Source organism: Mixophyes fleayi, chromosome 4 (genome assembly GCF_038048845.1).
Source record: "Mixophyes fleayi isolate aMixFle1 chromosome 4, aMixFle1.hap1, whole genome shotgun sequence".
Taxonomy (NCBI): Eukaryota; Metazoa; Chordata; class Amphibia; order Anura; family Limnodynastidae; genus Mixophyes; species Mixophyes fleayi.
Window position 1 is genome coordinate 164,898,453 of NC_134405.1, and position 18,176 is coordinate 164,916,628.

Below are 18,176 nucleotides of genomic sequence, written 5' to 3' on the forward strand. Positions count from 1 at the left end.
ATTTCTTTGAGCATTTTGTAACAAATTATTGTGGATTCATCAGGTGCTAGGCTTTTGCCAGTGGGGGAGGAGGATTTTATCTCTTCCAATTCTCTAGATTCCTGTCCTCTATCGAAAACTCTGGAACATCAACTGTAGTCAAATATGCATATGCTTGCCTCATCTTCGCAAATCATATTCTTAGCTATATATTATAGTTTACAGTAATAGGAGCAAGATGCTGAGCCAATATCTCCTGTTTCATGGTGAGTTTTCCGCTTATTTTTTGTAGTTGATTTTGAAAAGCCCAAAATTTCTGCAGACAAGAAACTCTTAAGAAAAAGTATAAAAGATTTTATAAACTAAATGCTAGTGCTGTGATATCAAATTCCATGTCTGAAATTTTGCCTTTTAGAAACAGAACAGTTGCTTTTATAAATAGTGGACAGTAGGCTGTTACAATTAAAATGTCATATTTATAATTGGTAGAAGTAATATATAGGTGTTTCATTGTCTGTTAAAGTCTTAAGTCTGTGGGGGTAATTTTTTAAAAGTTCAAAATGTCTTTGCCCAAGAATACTGATTGGTATCATCTGTTCTTAGTCTTCCACTGCTGCTCGCATATCTGTCTTCAGGACACAAACAAATATAATTGGCATAAAAAAAACACATCAAATAAAATGATAACAAATAAATAAGATAAAACAATGTATATATATATTTCATGCTAATATTTTGGCTTCATTCGAAAAACACCTCTCGATAGATTACAAGGAAGCTTTTTGAGCCCTATGTCCCCTGCCCAACGTTTTGCCAGTTTGATCTCCCAGTGGAAGAATTTACTTATGGTACGACAGTTTTTTTTTTTAACATTTAAAAAATTTATAGCAGTTCTTGCTGCCACTAACTGAATATTTTTGGATAGAGAGGCTTTTTTAGTTTCTAGAGTCTTAGAGTTCTGCAACAGGACATCTTTGTGCCTCATTTTGTTATTTAAGGAAGGTGCCAAGTTGGATGCATTAATGTGCCTCCAAAATAGTGACCTTAGTCAAACCAAGGGTGTCATTAAAATCTATGGGGCATATTCAATTCCGATCCCGATAAGCGGGATCGCGCCGGAACGGCCGCGAACCTAATCCGCGGTACCGCAATAACGTGGATTTTCGTTCGCAGCCCATAGGGCTGCGTACGAAAATCTGCGTTATTGCGGTACCGTATTACCGGCAGTACTGCGCATTTTCCGCGGTAACGCGCGTTACTGCGGATCGGATCGGAATTTAATATGCCCCTATATGTTAATTGATGGCTGCCTCCAGTTGGGATCTACAATATGTGTCTTGTAGCACTGGTTTCTTTAATTTCCTTAACCAGTGTTTAAACGGGGCTTTGGCTATGGTGAGCTTAGCATGGGTAGTTGCACGATCAGACCACTTTGCCCAATCGTAGCATTTTGAAATAGGTGTAGGTGCTTGTGGCTTAGAAAGATTTAGTCAATTCTGCTAGAAGTCTTATTGAGGCAGGAGTAGAATGTATAATATCTATCGTCTGGTGGTAGTTGAAAAAAGATAAATCGCATCTTGTGGATGATATTCCCACTGTTATACTCCCTTGCAAGGATTCCTTCCACTTCAACATCTTGTTGAAGAAAGCTGGCTGGCCATGGTTAGGGACATAAATATTGATAATTGTAAATATAGTGAAATTGACAAAACAGCAGCCTTTAAAGACTGTATGTGAAATAGAAAAGTCCCTTTCCTGTTTTGGGGTAGATTACACCCTACACTGAGGGGGGTATTCAATTAATGGCGAGATCCCCGGAAAACTAGCGCTCTAAAAATATTAGCGTTAGTACGGTAATTACTCGCTGAATTTCATCTAGAAATTCAGCTAGTAAACTACCGTATTAACGGTATTTATGCGCATATTACTGTATTAACGCTAATATATTTTGAGCGCTCTTTTTCCGGGGATCTCGCTAACAATTGAATACCCCCCTTAGAGTGAAAGTTTTAAAAATATGTTGTCGTCATCATCTTCAGCATCATCCTCACCCTCATCAGTGTGTACGTCATCATCACAGACTATCAATTCATCTCCGCTTGAATCCGCCATTAGAGAACTGTCAGTGCTTGGATGTCTTTGATGGTAAAGGCCTTCCTTGTGGAAGATGATCTTTTCCACATTTTTCGGAAGTAACCTCCTACGCCATCACTGACAAGGTTCCCGGCTGTCCTGAATACTCTTTCAGAGTAAACACTGGAGGGTGGACAGCTTAGGTATTGCAAAGCAATTTTGTACATGGATTTACAAGTGGCTTTCTTTTCTTCCTAGTAAGGAAAGGGACTGTCTGACATTTCCTTATCAATTACCTCTTGAAAAGAATCCTCCACCATCCTTTGCATGTTAATACTCGGATTGGGTGGAGTTATGGGCAAGGTCACACATTTTTTTGAAAAATCTTTCAAACCAGCCTAGATGTTAAGGTCTGCCCCCTGCGTCATCCCTGTTTTGCTTTTGAAAGTTTAATTTTTTTCGAGCAGCAGCTGATTGAGAAACTGAAGGAGGAGACGTCGTCAAGCCAAGGCCCAGTTCAGCGGACAACTTGCTCACCAATAGCTCCTTGCAAAGGTTCACATCTCGCTCATTTTGAAGCAAAGAATCAATGTAGGTCTTAAACCTTGGATAAAGCACAGTCGCCAAAATGTAGTGATCCGAGTTCAAGATTTTAAGTACTCTAGGATCATTGCGAATTGAATTAAGTACTTGATCTACAAAGCCAACATACTTTGCGGAATTGCTTTCTTTCATCTCCTTCAGTTTCTCAAGCTGCTTTTCCAATAGTCAAATTAAGGGAATGACGTGGCTCAAGCTAGCAGAGTCTGCACTCACTTCACAAGTCACAACTTCAAATGGTTTCAGCACCTTCCACAGCACAGAAATGATTCCCCACTGTGCATGAGTGAAATACATCCCCCCACCTTTCCCAATGTCATGGCTTGTGCAATACGCTTGGATGGCTTTGAGCTGTTCCTCCATCCTCTGAAGCATGTACAGGGTGGAATTCCACCTTGTTAACGCCTCTTGCTTAAGTTGGTGGCAGGGCAAATTAAATTGTTCTTGGAGCTGCTGCAATCTCCTACATCCTGTTGCAGAATGCCTGAAATGTCCCAAAATTTTACGGCCCACCAAAAGCATCTCGTGCACCTCACAGTTATTTCTTAGGAAGCTCTGCACCACCAAGTTAATTGTGTGAGCAAAACTGGGAATGTGATGGAATTCACCCAGCTGTAATGCTCGCACAATATTGTTGGCGTTATCAGAAATGACATATCCTGGGGAGAGTCCAAGTGGTATAAGCCATGTATCAATCACATCTCTTAGTTTTCGTAACAAATTGTCAGCTGTATGCCTGTTCGTGAAGCTGGTGATACAAAGAGTGGCCTGCCTGTGACAAATGTTACGTAGTGGTGTACATGCTGCTGCTGTTCCTGCTGGTGAAGGCGAATGACCAACCCAGTGGCCTGTCACAGTTATATAGTCTTTGGTTTGCCCACTTCCACTCGTCCACACATCTGTGGTTAAGTGGGCAGAATGGCTTTTTTGAGCGCAATTACTACATTTTTACAAACTTTTTGGTATAGTTGCGGTATTGCTTTACGGGGGAAAATGGTGTCGCGATGGAATTTTGTAACGGGGACATAAAACCTCAATTAACTGTGAAAAACCAGCTGCGTTTATTGTGGATATTGGACGCAGATCTAACACTAGCATAGTAGCCATGGCGTCTGTGATTCGCTTGGCGACTGGGTGATTGCTGTCATATTTCCCCTAGCAAATGATTGTTTCACAGTTAATTGTTGTAATGTAGTACTGCTCTTTTTCTTGGAATTCTTATGGGAGGAAGATTCACCCCCAGCAGGAGCAGCAGCAGCAGTGGGACTAACGCTTAAACATTCTTCATAGGAATCAATTATAGTGCAGGAGTCAGTAAGTGGGATGCAGGGCTAACTTCGATCGCTACTGAGGATATTGATGAGGATGGTGTTGTGGGTGTAGATTGCAGCCGTCGGGATGTAGGTGACAGAAGGGTCCTAGCTAATGATGGAGTGCTTGTAATTTTTTTGGAAGAACCTTTAGCTTTTTCCAAAACCTTGCCATGAACTCTCGTCAAATGGCGTAACATGGATGAGGTTCCAAGATGGTTAAGGTCCCTCCCTCGACTGACTGTGGCTTGACATACACTACAAATGGCTGTACAACTGTTGTCAGGATTTGGGTAGAAATAATTCCACACATAAGAAGTGGCTCTTTTGGTTTTATGCCCAGGCATGACAATGGCTTTTTTCTTGTCACGTGCCAGAACTGCTGCCATTGGTGCAGGATTTACACAAACAACTTCATACTCATCAGCATCCTCATTAGCGCCCTCATTGCCTACACAAATCTCCCCCTCATTCTCTTCTAATTCCAGAGTGGCATCCTCAATTGGTGTATCACAGGCTACACTTGGGCTGGCACACATCAGCAGAAAGACTGAAAGGGCCCTTATTTATGGGTACACGATCAGAATTCTCACGATTACACATACCACTGGTGGATGGACTCTCCACAGGGATTGGTGTAATTTCCGATTCTGAGCATATATTTTCCTCTAATGCCTTACCAGGTCGGCTTTCACGCGTAACAGTAGTTGTGCACCACTTTTGGATTCCAAATTACTTGGTCTTGCTTGGTCACGAGTGACCGTACAAGAAGAAGGCTCAGTAACATTTTTCGATCTGGCACTAATAGAGAAAGGCGAAGGCCTCATTCTTTCTTTGCCACTGCGTGTGTAGAATGGCATGTTGGCAATTTTTTTTAATCGGCAGTTAACTTTTCATCAGTTTTGGGGGTGTGTTTTTTTTCCTTGATTTAAAAAGACTATGTACTTTTACATAGGCTTTACCAGATGACGTACAGGGAAGACTACTATCAGGACTGGTGCAAGCACCTGCTTGCTGATCCTGCTCATATGTGGACTGCTTTGAATCCATTTTAATGAGACCAAAACACTTGTGCAAATTCAGAAATATATTGTGCTGCTAGATAATACTTTCAGCACCAGAAAAATTGTTTGTTCACACTGGGGAATATGGGAGACCCCAAAACACTTGTAGTGCAAAATATTAAATATATAGTGCTGCTAGATAATACTTTCAGCACCAGAAAAATTGTTTGTTCACACAGGGGAATATGGGACACCCCAAAGCACTTGTAGTGTAAAATCCAAAACTTATGCGGCTGGTATATTTCTATTTCTGCAGGCAGAAAATACTTTCTGGAGGAGGGAATATGACACCCCAAACAGTTGGTAATGTTTGCAAAAATGCCTCCTCTATCCTCTTCTCTTCCTGCTAGTAGAATTGCTTGAAGAATTGCTCTCTCTCTGCTCTAATGCTGCCTGCGACCTAACCTTTCTCTCTCCCTCTGTCAAATGGCGCTGGATTGCTGTGGAGGCGGCTATTTATGGATTTCAAACATCGCGAGAACTGACATCCGACGATGTCACAATGACGTTTTGCAGTGTGTACACAAAGGGCTAGATTTACTAAGCTGCTGGTTTGAAAAAGTGGGGATGTTGCCTATAGCAACCAATCAGATTCTAGCTATCATTTTGTAGAAGTTACTAAATAAATGAAAGCTAGAATCTGATTGGTTGCTACAGGAAACATCCTTACTTTTTCAAACCCGCAGCTTAGTAAATCTAGCCCAAAGAGTTCAGTCTTGGCCTGCACCTTACATTGGGCACAACACTCACCAAAAATTGCCATTGTCCCTACTAGAATGAAAACATTTCACATACTGTCCTGCTCTCTCCTACCTGTTCTCACTTTTACCACCTGTGGCTGCATGTTTCTTTAGTTGCGACTTGTCTGGATCCTAGAATGCTGAGGGCCCTATTTGGAAAGAAAAATGGCTACATTTAGATAATTCCAAACAACCCTGGCGTTAAATCAATACCACCCACGATTAATAATTAGGCCTTCCTCCAGCTCCAATATTAGAATAATGTGCCCCTTCATCATCGCAATGCCTTATGATCACACTGCGCCCTCCATGCTGCTTTTGCCCCCTTCACCTGACTCCCATTTATCACACTATACTATGCTGCTCCCCCCCCTTTTTCAATCCCACTGTGCCATGTCTCCCCCCCTTTTGAACCCCCTTGTTTTTTAACCCCTCTCTGCCATGCTGACCCCTGTTTTTTAACCCCATGGTGTCATGCTGACCACTGTTTTTTAACCCCTCTGTGCCATGCTGACCACTATTTTTTAACCCCTCTGTGCCATGCTGACCCCTGTTTTTTAACCCCACTGTGCCATGCTGACCCACGTTTTTTAACCCCTCTATGCCATGCTGACCCGTTTTTTAACCCCACTGTGCCATGCTGACCCCTGTTTTTTAACCCCACTGTGCCATGCTGACCTGTTTTTTAACCCCACTGTGCCATGCTGACTCCTGTTTTTTAACCCCACTGTGCCATGCTGACCCCTGTTTTTTAACCCCTCTGCCATGCTGACCCCTGTTTTTTTAACCCCTCTGTGCCCCCCCCGTTTTCCACCTTTCACTTACCTTTTCTTCTCTCTTCTCTCTTGGTCCTCTCTGCTGCTCTGTGCTCCATTGCTACAGACTGACTGAATGCTGGGCGTGACATGATGACATCACACCCGGCATTCAGACAGTCTGAATGGAGCACAGAGCAGCAGAGAGGAGGGACGCCGGCGCGGCGATCAGGTGAGTATGTTTAGTTTTGAATAAAAAATAAAAATAAAAAAAATCATCGGCACAAGGGCCCATGCCCGGGCAATTATTATTATTATTATTATTATTATTATTATTATTATTATTATTAATTTTTATTTATAGGGCGCCACTAGGTATCCGTAGTGCCGTACAGGGACAGACAGAAACACGATACAGGGTGAGACAGCATGGTACAGTTAACAAAAAGCACAGTAACTCAGAAGCTCAATGTACAGCTAGATGAGAGGTGAGAGCCCCCAGCGGGGTAGAAGGGCAGGAGGCCCTGCTCGAAGGAGCGTACAATCTAAGGGGAGGGTAGGACGGACAGAGACGCAAAGGTAGGAGGATGGAATGGGGAGAACGGAGGCTGAGACGTAGAGGGGGGAGAGGAGAAATAAAAGGAGGGAGGTAAGAGGGGGACAGGAGGGAGGGCAGGAGTGGGAGGGGGGTAGGCGGAGACTGGGAGGAGGACAATTAGGTGGGGGACTGGAGGGCTTTAAGGAAAAGGTGGGTTTTTAAGGCCCGTTTGAAGCTGGACAAGTTGGGGGAAGTTCTGATGGAACGGGGGAGCTGGTTCCAGTGGAGGGGGACAGCGCGGGAGAAGTCTTGGATGCGAGCATGGGAGGAGGTAACCAGGGGGGAGGAGAGGCGGCGGTCATTAGCCGAACGCAGAGGGCGGGATGGAGCGTGAATGGAGATAAGGTTGGAGATGTAGGGAGCAGTGGAGTTGGAGAGGGCCTTGAAAGTAAGAGTGAGGAGCTTGAACATGATTCTGTAGGGGATGGGGAGCCAGTGGAGGGATTGGTAGAGGGGGGAGACAGAAAAGGAGCGGCGAGAAAGGAAAATGAGCCGAGCGGCAGCATTGAGTACGGAGCGAAGGGGAGCGAGATGAGAGTGGGGGAGGCCAGTAAGGAGGAGGTTACAGTAGTCCAAGTGGAAGATAATAAGGGAGTGGACAAGAGCTTTAGTGGCATCTTGGGAGAGGAAGGGCCGAATGCGTGCGATGTTGCGCAGCTGGAATCGGCAGGATTTAGCGAGAGAGGATATGAGGGGTACAGGAGAGAGAGGAGTCCAGGGTGACGCCGAGGCAGCGAATTTGAGAAGCAGGGGAAATAGAGGAGTTGAGAACGGTGATAGAAAGGTCAGAAGGGGAGGGGGATTGAGCGGGGGGAAAGACAATAAGTTTGGTTTTAGTGAGATTAAGTTTGAGGAATCTAGAGGACATCCAGGAGGAGATGGCGGAGAGGCAGGCGGACATCCTGGAGAGGAGGGAGGGAGAGAGATCGGGAGAGGAAAGGTAGAGTTGGGTGTCATCCGCATAAAGGTGGTACTTAGGGTAATTAGTAACCAACCCGCCCCCCCCCCCCCCCTTCTCGGCTGTTCTGAAAGCTTGGCATGATCCTGAAAAATCCAGCTTGCCTTGTAAATGTGTATATGTGAATCTGTGATTAGATGATTCTTTTTTTCTGCGTTTGTGTAACAGAAATTTCTACCATGGCAACTCATATTAAGCTTTCCATACTTTAGCGGTGTTTTTTTTTAGTTTAGCTACCAGCATTGGAATGCAGTGGGTTGTTGTTTATTATGTAAATGGTTTATTTATCTTTGGAGGAAGCATACAATAAATTATGAAGAAGTACCTAATTCCAAAATAATAGACCTAATTTCTTTTCTGTACGTGTCTGGTTTAAATAATTTGTTCTTTGAAAGACTAAATGGATGGCATGCCATGATAGAAAGCTCTTGTATGATATGAATCACGAGGAGCATGCAGCACTTTGAAAATGTGGACCATGGCAAAACTAAAGGGGTTTTCTGAAATGAACTGAAAGTATGTAGTGTAAATGTATTGTGGTTCTAAGAATTGTATAAGGGTGTTACTACTTCTCAGGCAGATATTTGCAAATATCCCTGCTGTGGGAGTCACCCATATTGGTTTACCAGCCAGACTATTACAGATGCATACCCGTTTTAAAAGTATGAATATGTTGGACATGATGACGTCACAATCGACATTAAGTGAGAAGGGAGGAGGGAAGAGGATGCTAGGTCCCGGCGCTGCCAGATTAGTATTTATTTTTTTTGCTCTGGCCACGGCACCCCTGTGACAGCGCCGAGGCACCCCAGGGAGCCTTGGTGCACACTTTGGGAACTGCTGCTTTAAGCATTTATTTTCTGATTTAGGGATGTGCTTGTACTTTGTACAGTAAAGAGTAATATGCTCTATAAAGTGTTATAGTCTATAAAGTGATATAGTGGCATTCTCTCAACACCTCTGCTCACCACTTTATTAAATACAAAAGTATAATTAATAAAGAAAAGAAGTGGGGCCAAGCAAACATACACACAATACAACAGACCATCACAAAGTCAACCATCCACAACCCAAGTCAATAGCACAAGGATATAATATCTATTTCAGTGGGTTCTAGCTCTCATTTTCATTTCCAGAATGTACTAGATAAAATATAGCTAGAATCTGATTGGTTGCCATACCTCCACTTTTTAGGTTTGGTAAATCTTCTCCCTGGTATTGCATTTAATACAAAAAGTTTAAAAAAAATCTGTTATACTACCTGTGGCTGTATCACTTATAAATAACTTACCACATAAATATATTTAAATTATTAGAGCAAAGCAGCAACTTATATCATTGCAAATGTACTGATTTTGATACTGTTATATTTGTGTATTAGAGATGTACTGATTACTGATGCATATACCAGCTGAATTCCTGAGATCTACAGTTCATAAAACTGTAGTTATCCATCCGCTGACTTTTCTGTTTTGACCTCTGCATCCTTATTCAACACTCTGCTAGACTGCAGTCTTGATCCAAAGTAAGAGGGTCAGGAGGACCCAGCGATAGTCACCAGCAAAGGGTGCTGCAGCAGCTACAGACTTTACCCAGAAGTAAGCAGTTCCAGGTGACTGTGAAGGAGTCTTGTGATGGTAGCAACTATTCTCTTGCAACTGAGGGCACTATGGTGGTATGCAGTTAACACTTACAGTCGGTGATTGTCTGGTGGCCAGGTAGTACCAGTAAGATGTCATTAATGGGCAGCATGGTGACTTAGTGGTTTGCACTTCTGCCTCATAGCACTGGGGTCATGTTCGATTCCCGAACAGGGCCTTATCAGTGTGGAGTTTATATTTGTTTGCGTGGGTTTCCTCCCACACTCCAAAAACATACTAGTAGGTTAATTGGCTGCAAACAGAATTAACCCTATTCTATGTCTGTCTGAGTATGTCTTATGGAAAATTAGACTGTAAGCTCCATTAGAGCAGGGACTGATGTGAATGACAAATATTTTCTGTTCAGCACTGCGGAATTAGTCTCGCTATATAAATAAATGGTGGTGGTGGGTTAAGAGGATCCCAAAAAAAACTGTAAATCCAATCCCAGACGGTGTGACTAAGAAAGCCCATTCTGTCACAAGTGGACACAAATACAGTGCTTGCAACCCAAGTACTACTAGAGTGCACAATGACTGAACTCTAACATCTCTTCTACCTCCTTAACCATTTTGTTTGACCTTACAACCTGAAGGCCACATGACAGTCCAACTTATTAACAAGGTACATTTTAATTCCTACACCTCACCCAGTTGGGCCCTCTACTCTAGCGATATCTTCCCTAAAAGCTAGATCTGCTGCTGCCCTGTTAAAGTCTGCTAGGAGGTCAGAAAGCAGGTCTGATCCCTGGATCCTCTATTGATGCATAGTACCAGATGCTTGATGCATGCTTTCTGCCAGTTATTGTTACTTGTCTTTCCTCGGGCCACCAAGTAATCCATGTTTGTGTGGTGATAAACTATTGAAAACAGTCCCTCCTAGGCTACTCAGAGCTTGTTTAGTCAATTGGGCACCAGCAGAACACCTTCTGCCCCATGTCCAGCTTCTTATTTCTGATACAGCGATTGTACCCTACTTTTCTGTTTTTCATGCACTGCCCAGAGATAAACCTTTTGCATTTCTAACGGGTCTCTTGGCTCTCTTGGATTCTTCCAAATTAAGCCACAGTCCTTGTGGTGGTGAGTTTCCCCTTTTGGCTGTTTGAGTAAGTCCAATGATCCCCAGACTTGCTGCCCATATAAAATTTTGGCTGAGGAGATCCCTGTGGATTTCTGGATTTCTGCGGTACCTTCCCATCAATGAAAAGAAGCTACTGCAGTGAACTCTCCCATACTTTCCCCTCCAAATCTATATAGATGCACAGCATATGCTTAAGAGGATCTTGTAGAATCATTTACACAGTATATTAGTTTGAAGGTAATAAGGGGTAGCATTTGCAAAAGCTCCTCTGAAACTGTCCCTCACTTGATAACCTCACCTGGCCAGATGCATTAATCATTGTTTGGGCTATATGCTAGGGATTTCTGAATGCCAACGCTGCAGCCTCTGAGCATATGTTAGTAAGTCCAGGATGTGGACCTTCCCTGTATTGCTGACCATGGGGCTAACAATGTCAGTAGCCACCCTCTGAAACTGTTTCCTGATAACAGATATCAACTGTAATAGCACTTTACAGAAACGGCCTATGTTCCTTTGGCACATGTTTCAGAGTCCTCACAAAACTTCACATTCTGTATGATGCCCAACCAATAGAAGTTACATGATATTCTTCACTCTTAAGGGTATAATGTATGCAAATGACAATATATTTTTGGAGTACTAAGAGCTAATTTGTTGTGCTTCAGGATTTGTGTGGTTACTGCATGTCCACTGCTTAATAAAAGAACCCATTGTCTCACAATATCCTGTCACCTTGGGGTGTTTTTCTGGCCCTTCTAAGTTGCAAATGCCACCACCACTTGCTTCTCCTCTTGATAGTTAACACATGTCCGGATTCTTATTTTAAAAGCCACTATCTTCCATCACAAAATTGGTTTTATCCTGACATAACTCTGTCGCTCTGTAAAATTTATTAAAGATAACATCCCCACTCCGTTACATAAGGGTGAAGCTTCTCCCAGATCTCTTTAGGATTGTATCCTGATCAGATCTTGTGCATGCCAAAAAAACTGATGCTACAGGCATTTGAGCCACTGTGACATTATTGGTCTTGTGAGCAATGTCTGCTCCACTACTGCTGTGAAGGAATGCATGGTGGACATCCACTACATGGTCAATAATATGTGGACACCCAAACATCACATCCACATGGGCACTAATATAGAATCTGCCGCCCCCTCACCATGCATTAGTGAGGCATTGATGTTGGACAACAAGTCCTGGCTTGCAGTTGGTGTTCCAAATCACTTCAAAGTTGTTCAGTGGGGTCGAGGTCAGGGCTCTTTGCAGGCTAGAGAAGTTCTTCCACAACAAACTCTGGAAACCTTTTTTTGATGGACCTCACTATGTGCACATGGATGTTGCCTCTTGGCATCCAAAAACCCAAATTTATCCATTGGACTGCCAAATGGTGAAGCTTGATTAGCCAATCCAGAGAATGCATTTACACTGCTCCAGAGTCCAAGGGCAAGCTTTATACCACTCCAGTTGATGTTTGTGCATAGTCATCCTAAGCCTTCGTGAGGCTGCTTGGCCATGAAAACCCAATTCATGCAGCTCCCCGGCTAACTGTGCTTATGCTGACGTTTCTTCCAGGGATAGTTTGGAACTCTGTAATGAGTGTTGCAACCAAGGATAGATTACAGGCTATTTGCTTCAGAACTCTGTTCTGTGAGCTTGTATGGCCTACTGCTCACTTCCATTTCATAATATCTCACATACAGTTATCTGGGGCAGCTCTAACAGGACAGAAAACAAACAGACTTGTTGCAAAAGTGGCATCCTATGACAGTGCCACATTGAAAGTCACTGACCTCTTTAGTATGACCCATTCTACTGCTAATGTTTGACTATGGTTATTGCATGGCTGTATTCTTGAATGTATGCACTTGTTAGCAATAGGTATGGATGAAATTGTGAAACACACTATTTAGAAGGCGTGTTCACTTACTTTTGACCATGTAGTGTGTTTGGGTAAGTAACTCCAGCTATTTCATGTATATGGAAAAACTTAATTGTGATATCAATACTCCATACACAAAAATGTTGCAGCCTATAAACAGGAAAATGTGTTCTTCCATTAGACTTTCATAAATTCCCCTGAATGTACAGTCATGGCCAAAAGTTTTGAGCATTGGTTTTCACAAAATTTACTGCTTCAGTGTTTTTAGACTTTTTTGTCAGATGTTGCTATGGTATACTGAAGTAAAATTACAAGTATTTCATAAGTATCAGGCTTTTATTGACAATTACATTGTTTATGCAAATAGTCAATGTTTGCAGTTATTATTATTATTATTATTATTATTATTAATTTTTATTTATAGGGCGCCACTAGGTGTCCGTAGCACCATACAGGGACAAACAAAATTATAATACGAGGTGAGACAGCACAGTACAGTAAACAATAAGCACAGTAACTTGGTGAGCTCAAAGCACAGCTAGAGGAGCAGAGGAGGGGAGAGGGGCGTTTGTCAGAATTTGTGGGTTTTTGTTTGTCCATGCGCCTCTTGAGGATTGACCACAAGTTCTCAATGAGATTAAGGTCTGGGGAGTTTCCTGGCCATGGACCCAAAATTTCAATGTTTTGATCCCTGAGCCACTTCGTTATCATTTTTGCCTTATGGCAAGGTGCTCCATTATGCTGGAAAAGACATTGTTTGTCAACAAACTGTTCTTGGATTGGTGGGAGAAGTTGCTTCTGGAGAATGTTTTGGTACCGTTCTTTATTCTTTGGCAAAATTGTGAGTGACCTGGCTGAGAAGCAACCCCACACATGAATGGTCTAAGGATGTTATAGTGTTGGCATGACACAGGACTGATGGTAGCGTTCACTTCTTCTCCAGACAAGCGTTTTTCTAGATGCCCCAAACAATCTGAAAGGGGATTCATCAGAGAAAATGACTCTATCCCAGTCCTCAGCAGTCCAATCCCTGTACCATTTGCAAAATATCAGTTTGTCCCTGATGTTTTTCCTGGGGAGAAGTGGTTTCTTTGCTGGCCTTCTTGACACCAGGCCATCCTCCAAAAGTCTTTACCTCACTGTGCGTGAAGATGCATTCACACCTGCCTGCTGTCATTCCTGGGCAAGCTCTGCATTGGTGGTGCCCCAATCCCGCAGCTGAATCAACTTTAGAAGACGATCCTGGCACTTGCTAGACTTCTTGGGTGCCCTAAAGCCTTCTTCACAACTATTTAACCTGTTTTCTTGAAGTTCTTGATGATCCGATAAATGGTTGATTTAGGTGCTATCTTACTAGCAGCAATATCATTGCCTGTGAAGCCCTTTTTGTACAAAGCAATGATGACTGCACGTGTTTCCTTGCAGATAAACATGGTTAACAGAGAAAGAACAGTGATTTCAAACACCACCCTCCTTAAAGCTTCCAGTCTGTTTTTGTAACTCAACCAGTCTTGTCCTCGTCAACACTCTCACCTCTGTTAATGAGAGAATCACTGACCTGATGTCAGCTGGTCCTTTTTTGGCAGGGCTGAAATGCAGTGGAAATGTTGTTTTTGGGATAAATTTCATTGTCATGGCAAAAAGGGACTTTGAAATTAATTGCAATTCATCTGATCACTCTTCATGACATTCTGCAGTATATGCAAATTGCCATCATAAAAACTGAGGTAGCAGACTTTGCGAAAAATAGAATTTAGATAACTGAAGAGAGAAAGAAGATTGGTTGCTAGGATGCACTAAACACTCCACTTATTTATAAGTAGTAGTAGTAAATCTGTGGCCAAAGTAATAAAACGTAACTTTTATTATATATAATATTATTAAAAATAGTTTTGAATAAAAACAGCGAAATATACAACAGAAATAAAAAATGAAAAATAGATTGTAGATAAAAACTGGTCACTTCTGAAAAAGTCTCAAAACCATTGACGATTGGGAAAAATTATTCAGTTTTAGAGTATAATCACTTTTAGTATACCCTCAAATCAATGTATAGGCTGTCCTAACTTCAAACAATCTCCGTATAAATTGTATAGTACTACACGGAGAGAAGGTTCTCACACAATACTTCTGGCAGCTCTGCTATAAAATGGTTATATATTGGTAAACATATTATGAGAGGTACTAGCGCTCAGATATTGCTGTGAGTACTGTTACTAGTTATCAAATGTGGCAGATCGTGTCAGTGAGAAGTTGTATAATAGCGGGGAAGCATGGGTCTACAACAATATAATAAATGATGTGCCCTAAAGTTAGGATAAGCAATTCCAGGGTTCCAAATTTATTGTTATTTAGACTGATTCAAAACGGGTGTCACGGGAGGTATCGCACCCGACATCCTTATAGAGCAGTGTATGTTTCCCCTTACATAGGGAAATCACATCATATTTAGGCCAAACACTATTAACACACACTAGATATTTTCCTCCTTTATTATGTAGCCGAAAATATGTGTGTAGACTGATCCTAAATCAAGTATTACGGGAATTGTATGGTACAATTCTCGTATAGAATAGTAGCTAGGTCTGATACAAATGATAGATCATGTTGTGTTAATGCCGTTTTGTATAATAGCTAATTAACCAGCTAAATGGTTTCTATGGAACTAACAGTTTAACCATTCCCTAGAATGGGCTAGGATCGTATCAGCGTGGTATTTGGTCCTCCTGTAGCGTCCCACTGATGGGCACCTGAGAGGTTACAGAAAGCCCCACGCTTATAGATCTAAAGTGTGTTTGGCTAATATTCCCTCTGTTTAAAATTTTGCTATTCAATAGTTGGTAGAGTGCTTGTTCACGGCCGTGAACAAGCACACTACCAGAGAAACGCGCGTCTGTTTCGCTGGTCACTTCTGTCTTTAATCCCTGTCCATTACAATTTAGGCAGTCCTTTTCTCAACTATTGAATAGCAAAATTTTAAACAGTATCAATTTATAGGTTTGGATGCACCCCATTAAATAGAGAATATATATTATTATTCAGATACTTCATTCATAAGGGTAAAACTACTCTCTCACAATTGGTGCGACTATTCCCTATTTCCTTTTTTGTATGAAAAATAGTATTTGTAAGCACGGTGGCTAAGTGGTTAGCACTTCTGCCTTATAGCACTGGGGTCATGAGTTCAATTCCGGACCATGGCCTTATCTGTGAGGAGTTTGTATGTTCTCCCTGTGTTTGCGTGGGTTTCCTCCGGGTGCTCCGGTTTCCTCCCACACAAGAAAAACATACTGGTAGGTTATTATTATTATTATTATCATTTATTTGTTAGGCGCCACAAGGTTTCCGCAGCGCCGCACATAGTACAAACAGTAGACTATACAGGGTATAATTGGCTGCTAAGAAATTGACCCTAGTCTGTGTGTCTGCCTGTGTCCGTCTGTGTGTGTGTGTCTGTCTGTGTGTTAGGGAATTTAGACTGTAAGCCCCAATGGGGCAGGGACTGATGTGAGTGAGTTCTCTGTACAGCGCTACGGAATTAGTGGCGCTATATAATTAAATGGTAATAATAATAATTCTCAAAACTTTTGGCCTTGACTGTAATTGTCACCTGATGAGGATTTTAAATGTTTAAATGTTTGTGTCCGTGTGTTGAGTCTTGCAATTTTCTGTTTAATGTCTCATTAGTTTTTTTTTTTTTTTAAATGTACTAATCTGTGTACAGGAATAGTTGATAAAGTGAAAATCATCTTTACCAATAAAACGCAACCTGTGAACTGACCAACTTAAGAAGACCCACTTCAAACAATGTTAGGATTCCTTTTCAGCAAAAGATGGAGTTAAGCTTTACTACTACAAATCCGTAAAAAATTAGTCTAATTTTAGCAGAATGCTGCACCTCTATGTATCTCGTATTTACTTGCACTGCAAAATTTCAACCACAAATTTGACTTAATTTTAGTTCATAATTTTCTGAAACACACAGCCTTTCTAGTCTGATACTATATTAATTTCTCAAGACTTCTTATTTTTTGGGTGTGTGTAATATGTAAATATATTTATTTAATGTTCTAAGCCATTAATTGTATTTTGTTTTTTTCTTCTCCAGCCGCCTGCCTTGTACTTGGTTGCATGATTTTTCCTGATGGCTGGGATGCAGATGAAGTTAAACGTATGTGCGGTGAAAAGACTGACAAGTATTCTCTTGGTGCGTGTTCAGTGCGTTGGGCTTACATTTTGGCAATCATTGGAATATTGGATGCCCTTATCCTATCTTTTCTGGCCTTTGTGCTTGGTAACAGACTGGACACCTTAATGGCTGAGCAACTCAAACTTGAAAGTAAAGGTAAAGATACATTTTATTACACACAAGGGTAGGTAGGGGCATGGGCGAAGAGCAAGTGCAGCTCTGTGTATAAAAGCTGCTTTTACATCTTTGATATCCTTGTGTCTGTTAATGTGTGCAAAGATGTTGTCAATGTGCATGAAGATGGTGAATTTGCAGGTGTGCACCTAATTTTCATTTAAACTAAAGCAAGCACTCTCCCATAATTATAGAATGCATAATGACACTGTGATTAGCATTACTGCTTCACAGCATTGGGGTCATGGGCTAAATTTCAAGCAGGGCACTATATCTGGAGTTTATATATTCTCCCCGTGTTCATGTGGGATTTTTCCAGGTACACCATTTATACACTCAATGCATTCAGATCTTAACCCATGTACAGCGTATTATGTGAACAAGCCCTCAAAGCTCTACTTGCAGTGCCTTCAATATGGTTCTTGACAGAAGGTCCAATGTACATAGAGCAAAAACCATCTTCATTATTAAGCACTTATATCAAATACTTAAGAATGTATGCATATTATGGTCAATGGTATTAAAATCTAGTTTTACCTAAAACTTAGTGTCTAATGGTTCCTTAAAGATTACCTTTATTTCCTGTTAAGAACTAATTTAGCTCTTCTGCAAATGTCATAGTATTGCGGTATAAGGTATCCAGGTATTGAAAATGAAGGTGTTTGTGACCCAACTCCAGGCTGAAATTTCGATATATTTACCATCATACTGATGGAAAACACAGGAATAAAAAATAAAAAGTATTTTTTTTAATATTGCTCTTAAAAATGTTTTATCACACTCTCGAACAATTTAAATGAGAATGACTAATGAGAGTTTATTATTTGTTTTTCACAGTGAGTGAATTGGGACGAATAGGGAAAAGTTTTAAAAAAAAATGTATTCACTATACAAAGCTTTTCCTTGCTTTTATAATGCTCCTAGCAGTTAACTGCTACTTTACTTGTTATACCTAGCTTTACTTCAAGCAATGATTTGCAGGTGTTAACCCAAATGTCCCAACATACAATTTATGTTCTTTGTTCCTCCCGCTTAAAACACAAGCCTAAACTAGCATTTTAGTGAGGGTGGAATATAATGGAATTAATACATTTAAATGTCTAGAAAATATACCTGATGCTAAATGAAGTAAGA

General features: G+C 41.4%; 1 protein-coding gene across 2 annotated transcripts in view; it reads left to right on the plus strand.

The window, feature by feature from the left end:
* LHFPL3 (LHFPL tetraspan subfamily member 3) overlaps positions 1 to 18,176 on the plus strand; it is a 140,175-nt gene that overhangs the window by 55,030 nt on the left and 66,969 nt on the right. For both annotated transcript variants that reach the window (XM_075208763.1, XM_075208762.1), the window contains exon 2: positions 16,788 to 17,024. In XM_075208763.1, the coding sequence (XP_075064864.1) occupies positions 16,788 to 17,024 (237 nt within the window). The remainder of the gene's footprint in view (positions 1 to 16,787; positions 17,025 to 18,176) is intronic.